The sequence below is a fragment of the Coregonus lavaretus genome, assembly GCF_964263955.1.
Source record: "Coregonus lavaretus genome assembly, chromosome: 23".
Taxonomy (NCBI): domain Eukaryota; kingdom Metazoa; phylum Chordata; class Actinopteri; order Salmoniformes; family Salmonidae; genus Coregonus; species Coregonus lavaretus.
In genome coordinates, this window is record NC_140010.1 from 19,295,528 (window position 1) to 19,314,663 (window position 19,136).

The following is a 19,136-nucleotide window of genomic DNA, read 5'->3' on the forward strand; positions in this document are numbered from 1 at the left end:
CCTCCTCTGGATCATCCAGATGGTCATTGGCAATCTTCAGACGGGCCTGGACATGCGCTGGCTTGAGAAGGGGGACCTTGCGTGCGCTGCAGGATTTTAATCCATGACGGCGTAGTGTGTTACTAATGGTTTTCTTTGAGACTGTGGTCCCAGCTCTCTTCAGGTCATTGACCAGGTCCTGCCGTGTAGTTCTGGGCTGATTCCTCATGATCATTGATGCCCCACGAGGTGAGATCTTGCATGGAGCCCCAGACCGAGGGTGATTGACCGTCATCTTGAACTTCTTCCATTTTCTAATAATTGCGCCAACAGTTGTTGCCTTCTCACCAAGCTGCTTGCCTATTGTCCTGTAGCCCATCCCAGCCTTGTGCAGGTCTACAATTGTATCCCTGATGTCCTTACACAGCTCTCTGGTCTTGGCCATTGTGGAGAGGTTGGAGTATGTTTGATTGAGTGTGTGGACAGGTGTAGTTAATACAGGTAATGAGTGGAGAACAGGAGGGCTTCTTAAAGAAAAACGAACAGGTCTGTGAGAGCCGGAATTCTTACTGGTTGGTAGGTGATCAAATACTTATGTCATGCAATATTAATAAATTGCAAATTAATTACTTAAAAATCATACAATGTGATTTTCTGGATTTTTGTTTTAGATTCCGTCTCTCACAGTTGAAGTGTACCTATGATAAAAATGACAGACCTCTACATGCTTTGTAAGTAGGAAAACCTGCAAAATCGGCAGTGTATCAAATACTTGTTCTCTCCACTGTAAGGGAATTTTTCTCAATACTATCGGTGCCCTAAAATGGGGGGACTATATACAAAAAGTGCTGTCATGTCTAAATGGTTCACCTGATATGGATGAAAATACCCAAACTTTTGGAGTAGAGCCAAAAGAAGAAAACAATGCTTCACTGTCCCAATAATTATGGAGGGCACTGTAAAATCAGGTGATAAATGAAGTGAAAAAGACACTGGAGTAAGACTTTAAAGTGCAGGCTTCAAAATGCCTCTCCCGACCCCTCGGGGCATGCCAACCCCAGTTGACCGGATTTAATTTAGCCGTGGATCTCATTCCAGCCATCTCCAGTCCTCAGATGTGGAGACAGAGGGTGGCCGGGGGTTGTTGGCTGGCCGCTCTTCAGTCCTGACAAACAAACGCATGCCAAGCAAGGCTATCATTGCCCCTCACATTCAGTTGAAGTCTGAAGTTTACATACACTTTAGCAAAATACATTTCAACTCAGTTTTTCACAATTCCTGACATTTAATCCTAGTAAAGATTCCCTGTCTTAGGTCAGTTAGGATCACCACTTTATTTTAAGAATGTAAAATGTCAGAATAATTGTAGAGAGAATGATTTATTCCAGCTTTTATTTATTTCATCACATTCCCAGTGGGTCAGAAGTTTACATACACTCAATTAGTATTTGGTAGCATTGCCTTTAAATTGTTTAACTTGGGTCAAACGTTTCGGGTAGCCTTCCACAAGCTTCCCACAATAGGTTGGGTGAATTTAGGCCTCCTTGCTCACACACGCCTTTTCAGTTCTGCCCACACATTTTCTATAGGATTGAGGTCAGTGCTTTGTGATGGCCACTCCAATACCTTGACTTTGTTGTCCTTAAGCCATTTTGCCACAACTTTGGAAGTATGCTTGGGGTCATTGTCCATTTGGAAGACCCATTTGCGACCAAGCTTTAACTTCCTGACTGATGTCTTGAGATGTTCCTTCAATATATCCACATAATTTTCCTTCCTCATGATGCCATATATTTTGTGAAGTGCACCAGTCCCTCCTGCAGCAAAGCACCCCCACAGCATGATGCTGCCACCCCCGTGCTTCACGGTTTGGATGGTGTTCTTCGGCTTGCAAGCCACCCCCTTTTTCCTCCAAACATAACAATAGTCATTATGGACAAACAGTTCTATTTTTGTTTCATCAGACCAGAGGACATTTCTCCAAAAGGGTACGATCTTTGTCCCCATGTGCAGTTGCAAACCGTAGTCTGGCTTTTTTATGGTCGTTTTGGAGGAGCGGCTTCTTCCTTGCTGTGCGGCCTTTCAGGTTATGTCGATGTAGGACTAGTTTTACTGTGGATATAGATACTTTAGTACCTGTTTCCTCCAGCATCTTCACAAGGTCTTTTGCTGTTGTTCTGGGATTGATTTGCACTTTTCGCACCAAAGTACGTTCCTCTCTAGGAGACAGAACGCGTCTCCTTCCTGGGTGGTATGACGGCTGCGTGGTCCCATGGTGTTTATACTTGCGTACTATTGTTTGTACAGATGAACGTGGTACCTTCAGGCATTTGGAAATTGCTCCCAAGGATGAACCAGACTTGTGGAGGTCTACAATCTTTTTTCTGAGGTCATGGCTGATTTCTTTTGATTTTCCCATGATGTCAAGCAAAGAGGCACATAGTTTGAAGGTAGGCCTTGAAATACATCCACAGGTACACCTCCAATTGACTCAAATGATGTCAATTAGCGTATCAGAAGCTTCTAAAGCCATGACATTTTATGGAATTTTCCAAGCTGTTTAAAGGCACAGACAACTTAGTGTATGTAAACTTCTGACCCACTGGAATTGTGATACATTGAATAATAAGTGAAATAATCTGTTTGTAAACAATTGTTGGAAAAATGACTTGTGTCATGCACAAAGTAGATGTCCTAACCGACTTGCCAAAACTATAGTTTGTTAACAAGACATTTGTGGAGTGGTTGAAAAACGAGTTTTAATGACTCCAACCTAAGTGTATGTAAACTTCCGACTTCAACTGTAGTTAATGCTGTGGTGACCGACCCCGGCCAATAAATTCCAGGCAAACATGCCCTGATCATCTGACCGGTTCTCGCCTTCCTCCCTCTCAGCTGAGTCAATGTGCCAGTTGCATGCTGAAAGTAGCAGGACTAGACAACCAAGCAGATAAACACTGATTATGACTGGGGCAAGTTTGATGGTTACAATGGAAACCTAAATGGGGGATCAATAAGAGGTGATGCATCCATTGACTCTGGTTATGGAGACAAAGGAGAACATGGGTTACTACCAGCTCAGTGCAAACACTAACTTCATGTATCACACATCAAATACAAAATACAAGCACATTACAGAGAAACACACAACGAAAAACACAAATCCATTCAGATAAATTATCACATGCGTTTCAGTCTATGAATCACTACCAGAATGGCAGAGTCTAGTATTTGCATTGGCTGTGGCAGTGGGAACAGGGAGTGTGTGAAGCACTTACTGAACTTAATAAAGATCTGGTTATTTTAATATCAGCCTGTGAAAAAGAGCGCAGATCAGAGCATCAAAAGTCATACATATGCCTCATAACACAGCAGACTCCGAGATTAGGACCTCATTGGATTCCCAGCCAATGCCATCACTTACTGAATGAGCTGCCGAGCATATCAGTGAAAACATTACTTGTAGGTTACATAACTAATTTTTAAGGGCAACAAGAAACATAACATGACTTGGAATGTGGTTTAGGGCTGACCACCATTTAGTCAACAATTCTACAAATTCGGCTGTTTTTAATCTTTGCTTTGCTGTAATAAAGGCTTTACACTTTTTTTTCGTTAGAACAGCCTGTCTGGTATTATTTATAATTTATTTAGTGTTGTTTAAGCTGTTCCAAATTGTCCCCAAAATTATTTATTATTATTATTATAATAATAATCATTTTTCTTGATCTCATCATTATTGTTATTATTATAAGTAATGTCATAATCATTAGTAGGCTCAGTACAGCAGCCTTGTATAACCACCACTGAGCTGTAGGCCTAAGAGCACATCCTGTTTAGTCTTAATACCGTAACTTACTTAGGCCCATATTTAAATACTTATATAGGCTACTGTATCAATCAATCATTCGTTCATGTCATCACACAGCATACGAGTCATTCATGATTTGAAATGCACTCAAACATTTTAATTTTAAAATAAAGCGAGCCTGGAATAATTAGTTTAAACAAATAAAACCGTTCTAATTCGGAAATTGCATTCACGAATGAATGTGACTGTTTTTAGTCTTTGCTGTAATAAAGGCTTAACAAAAAAACATTACAACAGACTCTGGTACGCTTATAATTTATTTAGTGTTTACATTGTTCCAAACGGTCAGAAACATTATATTGTATTCTATACAGCACCTGTTTGGAACACATAATATGCATGCAGCGCTTGCTCCTTACCTTATTTTTCTTGATTTCCACAAATAGTCAAATTTATTCCACACATCTGACTTTCCTTTTACCTATTTCACAACAAAGCCTCCCTTACTCATGCTGCCAAACATGCCCTCGTAAAACTGACTATCCTACCGATCCTTGACTTCGGCGATGTCATTTACAAAATAGCCTCGAACACTCTACTCAGCAAATTGGATGTAGTCTATCACAGTGCCATCCGTTTTGTCACCAAAGCCCTATATACTACCCACCACTGTGACCTGTACGCTCTTGTTGGCTGGCCCTCACTACATATTCGTCGACAAACCCACTGGCTCCAGGCCATCTATAAATCACTGCTAGGCAAATCCCCTCCTTATCTTAGCTCATTGGTCACCATAGCAACACCCACCCGTAGTCTGCGCTCCAGCAGGTATATCTCACTGGTCATCCCCAAAGCCAACACCTCCTTTGGCCTCCATTCCTTCCAGTTCTCTGCTGCCAATGACTGGAACGAACTGCAAAAATCTCTGAAGCTGGAGACTCTTATCTCCCTCACTAACTTTAAGCATCAGTTGTCAGAGCACCTTACCGATCACTGCACCTGTACACAGCCCATCTGAAATTAGCCCACCCAACTACCTCATCCCCATATTGTTATTTATTTTGCTAATTTGCACCCCAGTATCTCTATTTGCACATCATCTCTTGCACATCTATCATTCCAGTGTTAATACTAATTGTAATTATTTTTGCACTATGGCCTATTTATTGCCTTACCTCCATAACTTGCTACATTTGCACACACTGTATATATATTTTCTGTTGTATGTTTGACTTTATGTTTTGTTTTACCCCATATATTCCTCTGTGTGTTGTTGTTGTTTTTATCGCACTGCTTTGCTTTATCTTGGCCAGGTCGCAGTTGTAAATGAGAATTTGTTCTCAACTGGCTTACCTGGTTAAATAAAGGTGAAATAAATAAATAAAATAAATGAGCAACCAATAAACATTCCCCCGTTTCGAGTTTATTTGTCACGTCCTCTGCATCCATTTTTCTATCACGTGTTAGTGTTTAGAGCCTGTTATAACCAATTTATTGATGTGCTATAGGTCAGGCCCCATTGTGCCCTATTCGGACTGGATTCGTTTTACTGGGGGAGGTCAGGTAATGTCATTATGTGCACGAGCACAAAACACCACATCTTTAATTTTAGTCCCGTCCGAATCTGCCACGTCAGTCATTTTTACATGGCAGGAGAGTAACAATTCCAGACAGAATAACCTACTGTTTTTTGTGAACTCCAAGGTCCTCTGATAATACTAGTCCAGTGCAAACCGACATCCCTGTGTTTTGAAAGAAATGTCTGAGTTTGACAGCTGTTGCTTGCGGTTTACACAAGAAAACAATAACTGATTCGATACATTTAACTAAGTGCTGCATATTAGCTACACTACCAGTCAAAAGTTTGGACACCCCTACTCATTCCAGGGTTTTTCTTTATTTTTACATTGTAGAATAATAGTGAAGACATCAAAACTATGAAATAACACATATGGAATCATGTAGTATCCAAAAAAGTGTTAAATAAGTCAAAATATATTTAAGATTCTTCAAATAGCCAAATAGCGTTGCACAGTCTTGGCATTCTCTCAACCAGCTTCATGAGGTAGTCACCTGGAATGCATTTCAATTAACAGGTGTGCCTTCTGAATCATTAATTTGTGGAATTTATTTCCTTCTTAATGAGTTTGAGCCAATCAGTTGTTTTGTGACAAAGTAGGGGGGTATACAGAAGATATTTGGTAAAAGACCAAGTCTATATTATGGCAAAAACAGCTCAAATAAGCAAAGAGAAACAACAGTCCATCATTACTTTAAGACATGAAGGTCAGTCAATCTGGAAAATGTCAAGAAAGTTTCTTCAACTGCAGTCACAAAAACCAAGCGCTTTGATGATACTGGCCCTCATGAGGACCGCCACAGGAAAGGATGACCCAGAGTTAGCTCTGCTGCAGAGGATAAGTTCATTAGAGAGTTACCAGCCTCAGAAATTGCAGCCCAAATAAATGCTTCAGAGTTCAAGTCACAGACACATCTCAACATCAACTGTTCAGAGGAGACTGTGTGAATCAGGCCTTCATGGTCGAATTGCTGCAAAGAAACCACTACTAAAGGACGCCAATAAGAAGAAGAGACTTGCTTGGGTCAAGAAACACGAGCAATGGACATTAGACCGGTGGAAATGTGTCCCTTTGGTCTTGAGTCAAAATCTGAGATTTTCGGTTCCAACCGCTGTGTCTTTGTGAGACACGGTGTGGGTGAACTGATGATCTCCGCATGTGTAGTTCCCACCGTAAAGCATGGAGGAGGTGCGATTGTGTGGGGGCGCTTTGCTGGTGACACTGTCTGTGATTTATTTAGAATTCAAGGCAAACTTAACCAGCATGGCTACCACAGCATTCTACAGCGATACACCATCCCATCTGATTTGCGCTTAGTGGGACTATCATTTGTTTTCCAACAGGACAATGACCCAACACACCTCCAGGCTGTGTAAGGGCTATTTTACTAAGAAGGAGAGTGATGGAGTGCTGCATCAGATGACCAGGCCTCCACAATCCCCCGACCTTAACCCAACTGAGATGGTTTGGGATGAGTCGGACGCAGAGTGAAGGAAAAGCAGCCAACAAGTGCTCAGCATGTGGGAACTCCTTCAAGACCGTTGAAAAAGCAGGTGAAGCTGCTTGAGAGAATGCCAAGAGTGTGCAAAGCTGTCAAGGCAAAGGGTGGCTAGATGAAGAATCTCAAACATAAAATGTATTTTGATTTGTTTAACACTTTTTGGGTTACTACACGATTCCATATGTGTTATTTCATAGTTTTGATGTCTTCACTATTATTCTACAATGTAGAAAATAGTAAAAATAAAGAAAAACACTTGAATGAATAGGTGTCCAAACTTTTGACTGGTACTGTATATATAAATGGCCTACATGTAGTCTATCAACTTTCACAGTGAATGCTTTTGTTTATATGTTTTGTGCGTATGAATTGAATATTGCCAAATGCATCATAAAAAATAACCTATTTCACGCAACTCTTGCTGTTAATAGATCGCAAAGCAGCAGCATACAACTGACCTAAAGTCAAGTTCACTTTATCACCCAAAGCCTTAAAAACACATCTCAAGTGAAATTGCACTGTTTAGCTCACATCTGAAGGCTGGGGGGGCATTTAGGACGTCTACTGCGGATCGCTAAAATATCCTAATGATTATGATCACACTTCCTCAATTCAAATATTATGGCGACGCTATACTAAAGATGGTTAGGTACAGTTTAGAAACTTGGGAACCAAGCTTGAGTTCTGTGTGGCCCTAACACCTGGACATGTTGATATACTGTATCTTCATGCCTAGAATAAAAACCTCCAGGCTTGCGTCATAACGGTCAATTTATTGAAAATAATAAGAATTACTGGAAAAAACTAATCCCATCCGAATCGTCCTCTGGAATAATGGACATTCTGGAGTCCATAACCAATGTTCTGTAGTAATACTAGTCCCATGAGAATAGGTCTTTGGTCACGTGCATGCGATGCATACGTGTCACGTAAAGAGAGCAACGGTTGATGGAATAGGGAATGTTATTCCTAAACAAATGAGGAATTTCGGTAACATAACTTCTCAGTCAGAAATGGCTGTAATTATGTTGCAGCTTCAGCAACACGGACAGCGCGATAAACACTGATGTTCTGTGGTGGTTGCTGCAGCACAACGGGTGCTAGTCACACAGTCACTTGCTGTCTTTTTTTTAACACAGCGCAGCATGTCTGAGCCCTGTCCTGCACAATCAAATCAATTGCTGGTCTAACTCTAGTCAGTTGTGTTTCTTTATTATTTAATCAAACAGTTTGCTTAAAGCCTCAGACAAGCTCAGTGAGTACAGTTGATTTGATTAAAACATATAGGATGTGTCAATATATGGAAAAACGCACCATTAAAAATGTCAACCAATCGACCAATCTTGGTCGACCAATATTTTTTTTTGTCCAGACAGCCCTAATGTGGTTTAAAACATTATCTGGCTTCGTTATCCAATAATGCCTCTAGCATACTTGTATTGGCATATTAGGTAACATGCTTTCGAGACAGCGAGTGGTTATGGTCATTTGTAAGGTTGAGGCTGTGGCCCATCCCGCCAAGCCACACAAACACCTCGGTACTAAGCTAAGCCTGGACAACGACTCCAGTTCTCCATACATTTTCCAACAGCTAGTACTTTCTTCAAACAAAGGAGGGATGAAGGCAATTATCTCTTGTTAGTCTTTCACAAGTATGCGAAAACACTGACGCATGGCCTCTATGTTCAGAGACTCATGTTCTATGTTCAGAGACATTACGACACACTGCACAGACCACAAGACATCAGGCCTAAATACATCAGACCTCAAAGTGTGAAAAAGTAAAGCTCTCTGTGGGCTGCCAAATTCTACACCACATCCAGTCTAAACCAAGCACTTCACTGAAAAGCCTGAGATGATGATGCAGAGGGCCTCTGGTGTGAGTGTGCCTGGGATGTTTGAGTGTAGTAATGCTGGCGCTAACTAGCTTGAGTATAATTGAGTTACCCACATACATTGTACATGTTATGTAGCCTAATATGTAATACAATTTTACTGGACCTGTAAACTTGATGCAGAAGGGAGTTTTCCCATCCTGTGATTGCTGGCCTTTTAAGATGATTAGGACCTACCACATCACGTGCCGAAAGAACATGAGGTATTTGACAGCCTAGAAGAAGGAACATTTCTGGGACAATTGGGGTTGAGCTTGGCGTGACTTCTCAGCCAAGCACCTTTTGCCTTAACTATGAGTGAGTGGTTGTTCCTGGCATGGGAAAGGCAGTCTCTGTGGCTGTGCAGCCCCTTCAGATCTTCTGTGAGCCTCAGTCATGCTTCCACTCCCTGGCTGAAGGTCGTGGTGTATAAATCAGGATGTCCTGAAGCAGTACTTGCCAGTTTTATGCCCTATTGTTTTACAATTCTCTAAACTTCGGGGAAAGGGGAATGGGAAGAATTAATCAATCAAAATGGCATTTGTTCGCCCTGCAGGTCTGCTCCTGCCAAACATCTCTCTCCACACAGTTGTGTCACATCTCCTCTTAATAATAATAATGAGGGCTGGGCGTGCCCACTGCACAGTGCTCTCCACTATCGAATTAGATTCAACAAAGGTTGGCTGGCACAAATAGACTATATGTCATTTTTTATTTCACCTTTATTTAACTAGGTAAGCCAGTTGAGAACAAGTTCTTATTTACAACTGCGACCTGGCCAAGATAAAGCAAAGCAGTGCGATAAAAACAACAGAGTTACATATGGGGTAAACAAAACATAAAGTCAAAAATACAACAGAAAATATATATACAGTGTAGTAAATTATGGAGGGAAGGCAATAAATTGGCCATAGTGCAACATAGTTACAATTTCGTATTAACACTGGAATGATAGATGTGCAAAAGATGATGTGCAAATAGAGATACTGGGGTGCAAATTAGCAAAATAAATAACAATATGGAGATGAGGTAGTTGGATGGGCTAATTACAGATGGGCTGTGTACAGGTGCAGTGATCGGTAAGCTGCTCTGACAACTGACGGCTTAAGTTAGTGAGGGAGATAAGGGTCTCCAGCTTCAGAGATTTTTGCAGTTCGTTCCAGTCATTGGCAGCAGAGAACTGGAAGGAATGGCGGCCAAAGGAGGTGTTGGCTTTAGGGATGACCAGTGAGATATACCTGCTGGAGCGCAGACTACGGGTGGGTGTTGCTATGGTGACCAGTGAGCTAAGATAAGACAGGGATTTGCCTAGCAGTGATTTATAGATGGCCTGGAGCCAGTGGGTTTGTCGACGAATATGTAGTGAGGGCCAGCCAACAAGAGCGTACAGGTCACAATGGTGGTAGTACAGTGGGGGAAAAAAGTATTTAGTCAGCCACCAATTGTGCAAGTTCTCGCACTTAAAAAGATGAGAGAGGCCTGTAATTTTCATCATAGGTACACGTCAACTATGACAGACAAATTGAGGGAAAAAAATCCAGAAAATCACATTGTAGGATTTTTTATGAATTTATTTGCAAATTATGGTGGAAAATAAGTATTTGGTCACCTACAAACAAGCAAGATTTCTGGCTCTCACAGACCTGTAACTTCTTCTTTAAGAGGCTCCTCTGTCCTCCACTCGTTACCTGTATTAATGGCACCTGTTTGAACTTGTTATCAGTATAAAAGACACCTGTCCACAACCTCAAACAGTCACACTCCAAACTCCACTATGGCCAAGACCAAAGAGCTGTCAAAGGACACCAGAAACAAAATTGTAGACCTGCACCAGGCTGGCAAGACTGAATCCGCAATAGGTAAGCAGCTTGGTTTGAAGAAATCAACTGTGGGAGCAATTATTAGAAAATGGAAGACATACAAGACCACTGATAATCTCCCTCGATCTGGGGCTCCACGCAAGATCTTACCCCGTGGGGTCAAAATGATCACAAGAACGGTGAGCAAAAATCCCAGAACCACACGGGGGGACCTAGTGAATGACCTGCAGAGAGCTGGGACCAAAGTAACAAAGCCTACCATCAGTAACACACTACGCCGCCAGGGACTCAAATCCTGCAGTGCAAGACGTGTCCCCCTGCTTAAGCCAGTACATGTCCAGGCCCGTCTGAAGTTTGCTAGAGTGCATATGGATGATCCAGAAGAGGATTGGGAGAATGTCATATGAAACCAAAATAGAACTTTTTGGTAAAAACTCAACTCGTCGTGTTTGGAGGACAAAGAATGCCGAGTTGCATCCAAAGAACACCATACCTACTGTGAAGCATGGGGGTGGAAACATCATGCTTTGGGGCTGTTTTTCTGCAAAGGGACCAGGAAGACTGATCCGTGTAAAGGAAAGAATGAATGGGGCCATGTATCGTGAGATTTTGAGTGAAAACCTCCTTCCATCAGCAAGGGCATTGAAGATGAAACGTGGCTGGGTCTTTCAGCATGACAATGATCCCAAACACACCGCCCGGGCAACGAAGGAGTGGCTTCGTAAGAAGCATTTCAAGGTCCTGGAGTGGCCTAGCCAGTCTCCAGATCTCAACCCCATAGAAAATCTTTGGAGGGAGTTGAAAGTCTGTGTTGCCCAGCGACAGCCCCAAAACATCACTGCTCTAGAGGAGATCTGCATGGAGGAATGGGCCAAAATGTGTCATTGCCAACAAAGGGTATATAACAAAGTATTGAGAAACTTTTGTTATTGACCAAATACTTATTTTCCACCATAATTTGCAAATAAATTCATTAAAAATTCTACAATGTGATTTTCTGGGGGAAAAATTCTCATTTTGTCTGTCATAGTTGACGTGTACCTATGATGAAAATTACAGGCATCTCTCATCTTTTTAAGTGGGAGAACTTGCACAATTGGTGGCTGACTAAATAATTTTTTTCCCCCACTGTATATGGGGCTTTGGTGACAAAACGGATGGCACTGTGATAGACTACATCCAATTTGCTGAGTAGAGTGTTGGAGGCTGCATGAGTGAAGGAGGCTTTGTTGCGAAATAGGAAGCCGATTCTAGATCTAACTTTTGATTGGAGATGCTTAATGTGAGTCTGAAAGGAGAGTTTACAGTCTAACCAGACACCTAGGTATTTGTAGTTGTCCACATACTCTAGGTCAGACCCTCCGAGAGTAGTGATTCTAGTCGGGTGGGCGGGTGCAAGCAGCGTTCGATTGAAGAGCATGCATTTAGTTTTACTAGTGTTTAAGAGCAGTTGGAGGCTACGGAAGGAGTGTTGTTTGGCGTTGAAGCTCGTTTGGAGGTTTGTTAACACAGTGTCCAATGAAGGGCCAGATGTATACAAAATGGTGTCGTCCGCATAGAGGTGGATCCGAGCGTCACCAGCAGCAAGAGCAACATCATTGACATACACAGAGAATAGAGTTGGCCCGAGAATTGAACCCTGTGGCACCCCCATAGAGACTGCTAGACTGTGAGCTCCTGAGTGGCGCAGTGGTCTAAGGCACTGCATCGCAGTGCTAACTGTGCCACTAGAGATCCTGGTTCGAATCCAGGCTCTGTCGCAGCCGGCCGCGACCGGGAGACTCATGGGCGGCGCACAATTGGCCCAGCGTCGTCTAGGGTAGGGGAGGGAATGGCCGGCAGGGATGTAGCTCAGTTGATAGAGCATGGCGTTTGCAACGCCAGGGTTGTGGGTTCGATTCCCACGGGGGGCCAGTATAAAAAAAATATGTAATCACTAACTGTAAGTCGCTCTGGATAAGAGCGTCTGCTAAATGACTAAAATGTAAAATGTAAAAAAAATGTCCAGACAACAGGCCCTCCGATTTGACACATTGAACTCATGACAATTGTTTTCCACCATGCAGAAGTATCAAGCCCTCAAAAAACATACACAACAAGCAGTACAGTACACATGCACACCCAAACTCCTCACCCTTGAGACATTACACTGGCCATCTGGCTTTGTAATGTGATGGGAGTCTAATAGAAACATTAAGTTTTACAGCGGCCATCAATGAACTCATTCAGTTAATTGAAATAGTAGTCTGACTAGTTGATTAGGAGTGCTATAAAAAAGGCTGTTTAATTCTGCAAGAGAGACTTTACACAGTGTTTTACAAATGTCTCAGTGTCCAGCCTTAAAGTGGAATGGAGAAGAAAAAAAGGATAACATAACCTAAACTAACCCATCTCTATATTTACCACAGAGACTGAACATAACAGACAACCCAAAGCCTACAGGAAGTAAGAGCCACCCTCTATCCAATTGAAGATCAATTTTCCCTTCCGTTATCCATCAGACAGCCATATGATGCTCTGTAAATGGCTACTAAACTAGTTAAGCCGTGGGCTTTAATGAGGTACAGATCACGGGAGAGGAGAGGAGGATATGCCTAGTAGAGCATTTTTTGGTCAGGGCTCCTCAGAGAAAAACATCCCATTCACTCTAATGACACACTACTTACCATGGAGAATAGCTAGACTGGATGCATCACTATACTATGTCTCGTCTGTTCTAGCTACACAACGGTTTACTCTCAAATATCAGAGAGGGGTGAGAATGGGTGGGCGTCTTGATAAAAATGGGGTTCTATATAATAGATTAAACAGACCTCACAGACACAAACATGACTCGAGTCACGCTACCACGGTAACCTCCATTTATGTCTCATCTGTGATATTTAAAAGACAGGTCACAAAAAAGGAAATTAAACAATATACCACCTAACTTATTACTAGTGGTATATTTATTGTTTTAGAAACATTACAAAACATGCTCATCAGTTTTATTGTGTTTTGTTGGTGTAATTTTAGCCGGGGAAAAACATTTTGCTGGTAAAAAATATCTGAGTCGCTGGTAGATTTTTTAATCTACCTGCCACAGTTAATTGTAAGCCCTGGAAGTGCTTGAACAGCAGAACCTGCTTTGACAGTGACTGGGGAGTCTGCTTGTTTTCTCCCCACACGCTTATTTTTGACAATGTCAAGCAACTTCCAAGGCCTATAAGAAGAAAAAGACTACGTATGACATAGTAGACTTATCCCTACCAATGCTGCCAATCATGCAAAATATGTTTCCTTCAATTGAAAGTCAGGGATGTGTCATCAAGCAGTAGTAAGACACAGCTTGTCCTTAGGTTAAAGGACTGTCCCTCCAGAGGAAAAAATGAATACAGTTCCTTCAAAAAGTATTCATACCCCTCGACTTATTCCACATTTTGTTGTGTTACAGCCTGAATTCAAAATGGATTCAATTAAAATCTACACACAACACCCCATAATGACAAAGTGAAAGCATGTTTTAGAATTCTTTGTAAATGTATTAAATTAAATACAGAAATATCTCATTTACATAAGTATACACACCCAAGTCAATACATGTTAGAATCACCTTAGGCAGCGATTACAGCTGTCTTTCTGGGTAAGTCTCTAAGAGCCTTGCACACCTGGATTGTACAATATCTACACATAATTTTTTTTATTCTTCAAGCTCTGTCAAGTTGGTTGTTGATCAATCCTGCCATAGATTTAAGCCGATTTAAGTTAAAACTAACTAGACCACTCAGGAACATTCAATGTTGTCTTGGTAAGCAACTCCAGTGTGTATTTGGCCTTGTGTTTTAGGTTATTGTCCTGCTGAAAGGTGGATTTATCTCCCAGTGTCTGCTGGAAAGAAGACTGAACCAAGTTTTCCTCTAGAATGTTGCTTGTGCTTAGCTCTATTGCATTTATTTTTATCAAAAAAAACTCCCTAGTCCTTGCCAATGACAAGCATACGCATAACATGATGCAGCCATCAACATGCTTGAACATATGAAGAGTGGTACTCAGCGATGTGTTGGATTTGCCTCAAACATAACGCTTTGTGTTCAGGACATAAAGTTAATTTCTTTGCCACATTTTTTGCAGTTTTACTTTAGTGCCTTATTGCAAAAAGAATGCATGTTTTGGAATACTATTTATTCGGTACAGGCTTCCTTCCTTTCACTCTGTCATTTAGGTTAGTATTGTGGAGTAACTACAATGTTGTTGATCCATCCTCAGTTATCCCCATCACAGCCATTAACCTATAATTGTTTTAAAGTCACCATTGGCCTCATGTTGAAATCCCTGAGCGGTTTCCTTAAGAAGGACGTCTGTATCTTTGTAGTGACTGGGTGTATTGATACATCACCCAAAGTGTAATTAATAACTTCACCATGCTCAAAGGGATATTCAATGTCTGCTTTATTTTTTACCCATCTACCAGTAGGTGCTCTTCTTTGCGAGCCATTGGAAAACCTCCCTGGTCTTTGTGGTTGAATCTGTGTTTGAAATGCACTGCTCAACTGAGGGACCTTACAGATAATTGTATGTGTGGGGTACAGAGATAAGATGGTCATTCAAAAATCATGTTAAACACTATTATTGCACACTGAGTCCATGCAACTTATGTGACTTGTTAAGCAAATTTTTAGTCCTGAACATATTTAGGCTTGCCATAAAAAAGGGGTTGAATACTTATTGACTCGAGACATATCAGCTTTTAATTTAATTTAATAATTATGAGGTATTATATGTACGACAGTGACACCACATCTCAATTGAATCTATTTTAAATTCAGGCTGTAACAAAAAACGTGGAAAAAGTAAAGGGGTATGAATATTTTCTGAAGGCACTGTAACACACGAGTTTGTTCTTAAATCAATTAATCAAATCCTGTCAACTTCCTGAAATCATTTCCAGTAAGTCCTGTTGAGAGAAACTCCAGGGGGTTTCCAGCTCTAAAAAAAACACATGAATTAGTAGCCTAGCATTTGTCAGTGGGAGTGTGGGGTAGTCTGATTACACGGATACAAATCTTAAAACAGGGGGATACCCAATGAGCACATTTCTAAAACAGTTTGTGTAATATTGAATGTCTAAAAAGGTTTTAGCTGTGGATTTTCTACCTAATTTGAAACTATTAAACTGAAACTAATAATTAAAGAATGAATGTGTAATGATAATGTGGGAATAGTTTATGTATGATTAACTAACCTATAGCTTTTCGCTGTTGTATTGGTTTTACCTATTTGAACCCCACTCTTCCTCAGATTCTACTCAACAGAGACAGAAAAAGGCTGAAACGGACGGCTGAATATTAGATTAAAGGGGAAGGGGCCATGCCAATTATGTGTCCCGAATTCTGCAGATCCTATATATAGGTGACCTTCCAATCGAAAGGAGCGTGGGCTGAAGACTTTTAGACAAAGGTCTTCATTCAGATGACAGACAATTGTAAAAGGAGACCTCAAACTAAATGGAGAACAGTCAGAGACTATTGAGGATGAAACTTGAGGCATCTGATAGCCTACTTCAGAAGTAACGGCCCATGAAACAAAATGTTGATTAGGGCAGGCACAACTACCGTATAACCGATGGTTATGGATGAAGACCATCATGAAAAGAAAATAACTGTCATACCTGTAAAAAAATATATATACAATTTGGAACGAACAGCTGACTGAAGACAGGATGGCCGGGCATTCGTGCGGTTGAGTCCGTTTCTGCGATAACATGGACTCTTACCGTGATGAAACGTTGCTGCTCCTTGCTGAAACAAGCAAGGTGTTGTAGCAAACGAGCACACATAGTAAGGTGAAAGCAAGGTACAGCAGCAGCACTAATTATTTCATTATATTTCTATGGCAGCACCTGCAGTCAGGAGTGGAGGAGAAAATGTGCGTAAATATTTTTTTTGCTATCCTAATGGTTATTACGGAGACCGCGGCCATTTGGCTGGCCAATTACCGTCATCCAAAATTCCATGACCGTCACAGCCCAATCTACAGTAAGAAACAGAGGACGGATGGGCAGGCTCACTTTTAGCTTCAACTATCTTTGTGCTTTGATGATCATTTGTTCTGAGTGAAAGGTCTCAGAAAAACACCCTTGGCATCACCAGCAATGAGTGCTCTCTACATTTATTACCAAGCACCAATGGAGTGCCTTCTCACTTTCCAGGGCCAAACAACACCGAGGGGGGTAATAACAACTACAAGCAGCTGTGCTGAAGTGTGAAATCTTTCAGGAAAGTCTCTCACACCAAACAGGAAGGAGTGAGTCTAAAGGTTGTTGCCTAATCTCACACACAACGATACAGGTATGCTATAATACTGCTCTCCTGCTAGTGAATGGGGTCAATTCAAGTCAAAAGATAATGAAAATCTGAAGAAAGAGTTGTGAATGGGAGAGAATAAGAAACAGAGGGAGACTAGATGACAGCAAGAGTAGGACATGATGCAGAGAAGTGGAGAATATAGGATTAAAGAGAACGAGAGGGGGTAATATGGGGGGAAAAGGACATGGATTGGAGAAAGGAAAAACATTGAAGAGGAACAGACTAGAGAGATAATAAAAGAGAGGATGTGACATGAACACCTGGAGATGAATGTTAAAACATTGGAGGCCCACTGTATGCCAGGATGAGATAGGCATATTCTCAGACTGTTTAGAAAAGCCTCCACCACAATGTGTACAACATGGACAGAAAATCTGCCAGAAACAATTGTCCCAGCGTTTTCTATTGATTTCCCAATCTATGGTCAATGCAAACTCCAAATAGAAATGGCATGCAATTTCTATTTGGATTGGTGTATTGTCCTCGAAGAGACAACACCAAGAAACTGATTTGCAAATGGTTTGTGTTTAGGGGGCACATAGCTTGCATCTAAAGAATCATCTCCAGGACCCCAATTTCCATGACAAAAGTTTAGGGTCACCCCAAAAACAACCTTTAATGTGTGTGTGTGGGTGGGGGGTAATCTGTTGGAATTTAGGGCATGAATGTGAGTGGGGCTTATGTACCTCGCACAAAGAGGATCTGGTCAGTCTCTCCTCCTCTTCATCGCATGGACCTTCCCAACGTGATGCCATCATTTCACTTCACACAAGAGGTGACAATCATTTAGGGTCCACATCGAAAGCTATAGATCCCAGCAAATAGACAGCAGTAGAGTCCTCCAAGTAGGGTTCGTCCATCCAGTTCACACCGCCATCCTTGTTCTAGTATTTGGTCCACATTGTTGAGCTGAATGTGAAACAAGATTATTTGAACGAATTGCATTATCTAATTACTGCTGTATTAAAATACAAAATACACTTGTTTTGTTTCGCTACGTCATTACTGTATATTCCCATTTTAGCTAGCACCAACTTTTTATCAATTGTTTTTTATTATATTACCACAACATTGATAAATATGTGAAAATGATACCAGGCTAATGTTTTAAGTGTCAAGTATGAGTATCAACTTTCAGCAAAACTACCGTATGAATGATTAACGTTACTACCAGAAGCAACAAGTGGGCAGGAGTAGAAGGCGATCGATGCGACTCGCGGACTAGTGAGGCAAAACGCGCCACCCTGTTGTTCTCTACTAGCTTCAATGCAACCAAGAGTTTTTACAGAGGTTTTAAAACCATTGGTTGCATCGAAACGGGTTGTTCTCGTGTTCGGTTAACAATAGAACGACAACGAAAGGACATTAACTAGTTAGCTAGCTAACGTATTTCACTGGTCACCTTGCTAACTGTGAACTTATTTTCTAATCAGATAAAATGTCAAGTGGCAAACAAAAGACAGGCATGTCGTTGGTCGCCGATGTTCCTCCTGCCCTCACCCAGTGCCCTGGCTGGACCGCTAACTTGAAGCAGCTAACCTGCTAACGTTAGCTGGCTCTGATCAATACTAAGTCAAACAACGTTTTCTTCAACAAACAACAACTTCGTTGTGGGGTGAGTGAACGTTAAAATTAGATGACACGATACACCAAGTGTAATTTAGTTACATTACAAAGAAACTTGCCAACATTACGTGGAACCTGTTTAGTTAGCTATTCTTCAGTAGCTTGTCGTTGGCGATAATAATAAATGAAAAAACTGCCTATCCGTGCAACAATGTGAGGTTAACTACTAGCTAGCATGCTAATAATGGGCGAACCTACCTGTTGTGAAAAGCGACGTTACAGACTGCGTTGAAACGTATTTATTTCCCATTTAAAAAATATAAAAATCTTCTGGTTCAGTGGAAGTTTCGATCATATTTCAATATCCTCACGAAATACACTGTTGTTTGCAAAGTATCCCAGCCCAACTCCGGGGAGACACGCGGCTGCTGGAAGTTGGAATTTTGCTTCCAGCGTTCCCGAATCCCACATATCATCCTCCTTTCGCCAGCGCCACTCCTGGCCAATCACAATCAACGTAGTAACTTCCTCTTTTAAACTTGACCAATCGTATGGCTCCTTACAAAGAGAACCTCATCCACAAAGGTTGTGTTTTTGTTATTCCAATGAGACAGAAACTTTTTGGACTTTCAAAAAAAGTAATATGTGGGAGCTCAAACTT

At 41.3% G+C, this 19,136-nt stretch overlaps 1 protein-coding gene across 2 annotated transcripts in view; it reads right to left on the reverse strand.

The window, feature by feature from the left end:
- The window catches only part of LOC311098988 (rho GTPase-activating protein 21-like), an 87,913-nt gene extending 68,991 nt beyond the window's left edge, over positions 1–18,922 (reverse strand). For both annotated transcript variants that reach the window (XM_084139568.1, XM_084139567.1), the window contains exons 1-2: positions 18,734–18,922; positions 17,596–17,818 (exon numbers count right to left, since the gene is read on the reverse strand). In XM_084139568.1, the coding sequence (XP_083995694.1) occupies positions 17,596–17,667 (72 nt within the window). In that variant the 5' untranslated portion in view covers positions 17,668–17,818; positions 18,734–18,922. The remainder of the gene's footprint in view (positions 1–17,595; positions 17,819–18,733) is intronic.
- Between the last annotated feature and the right edge of the window lie 214 nt (positions 18,923–19,136).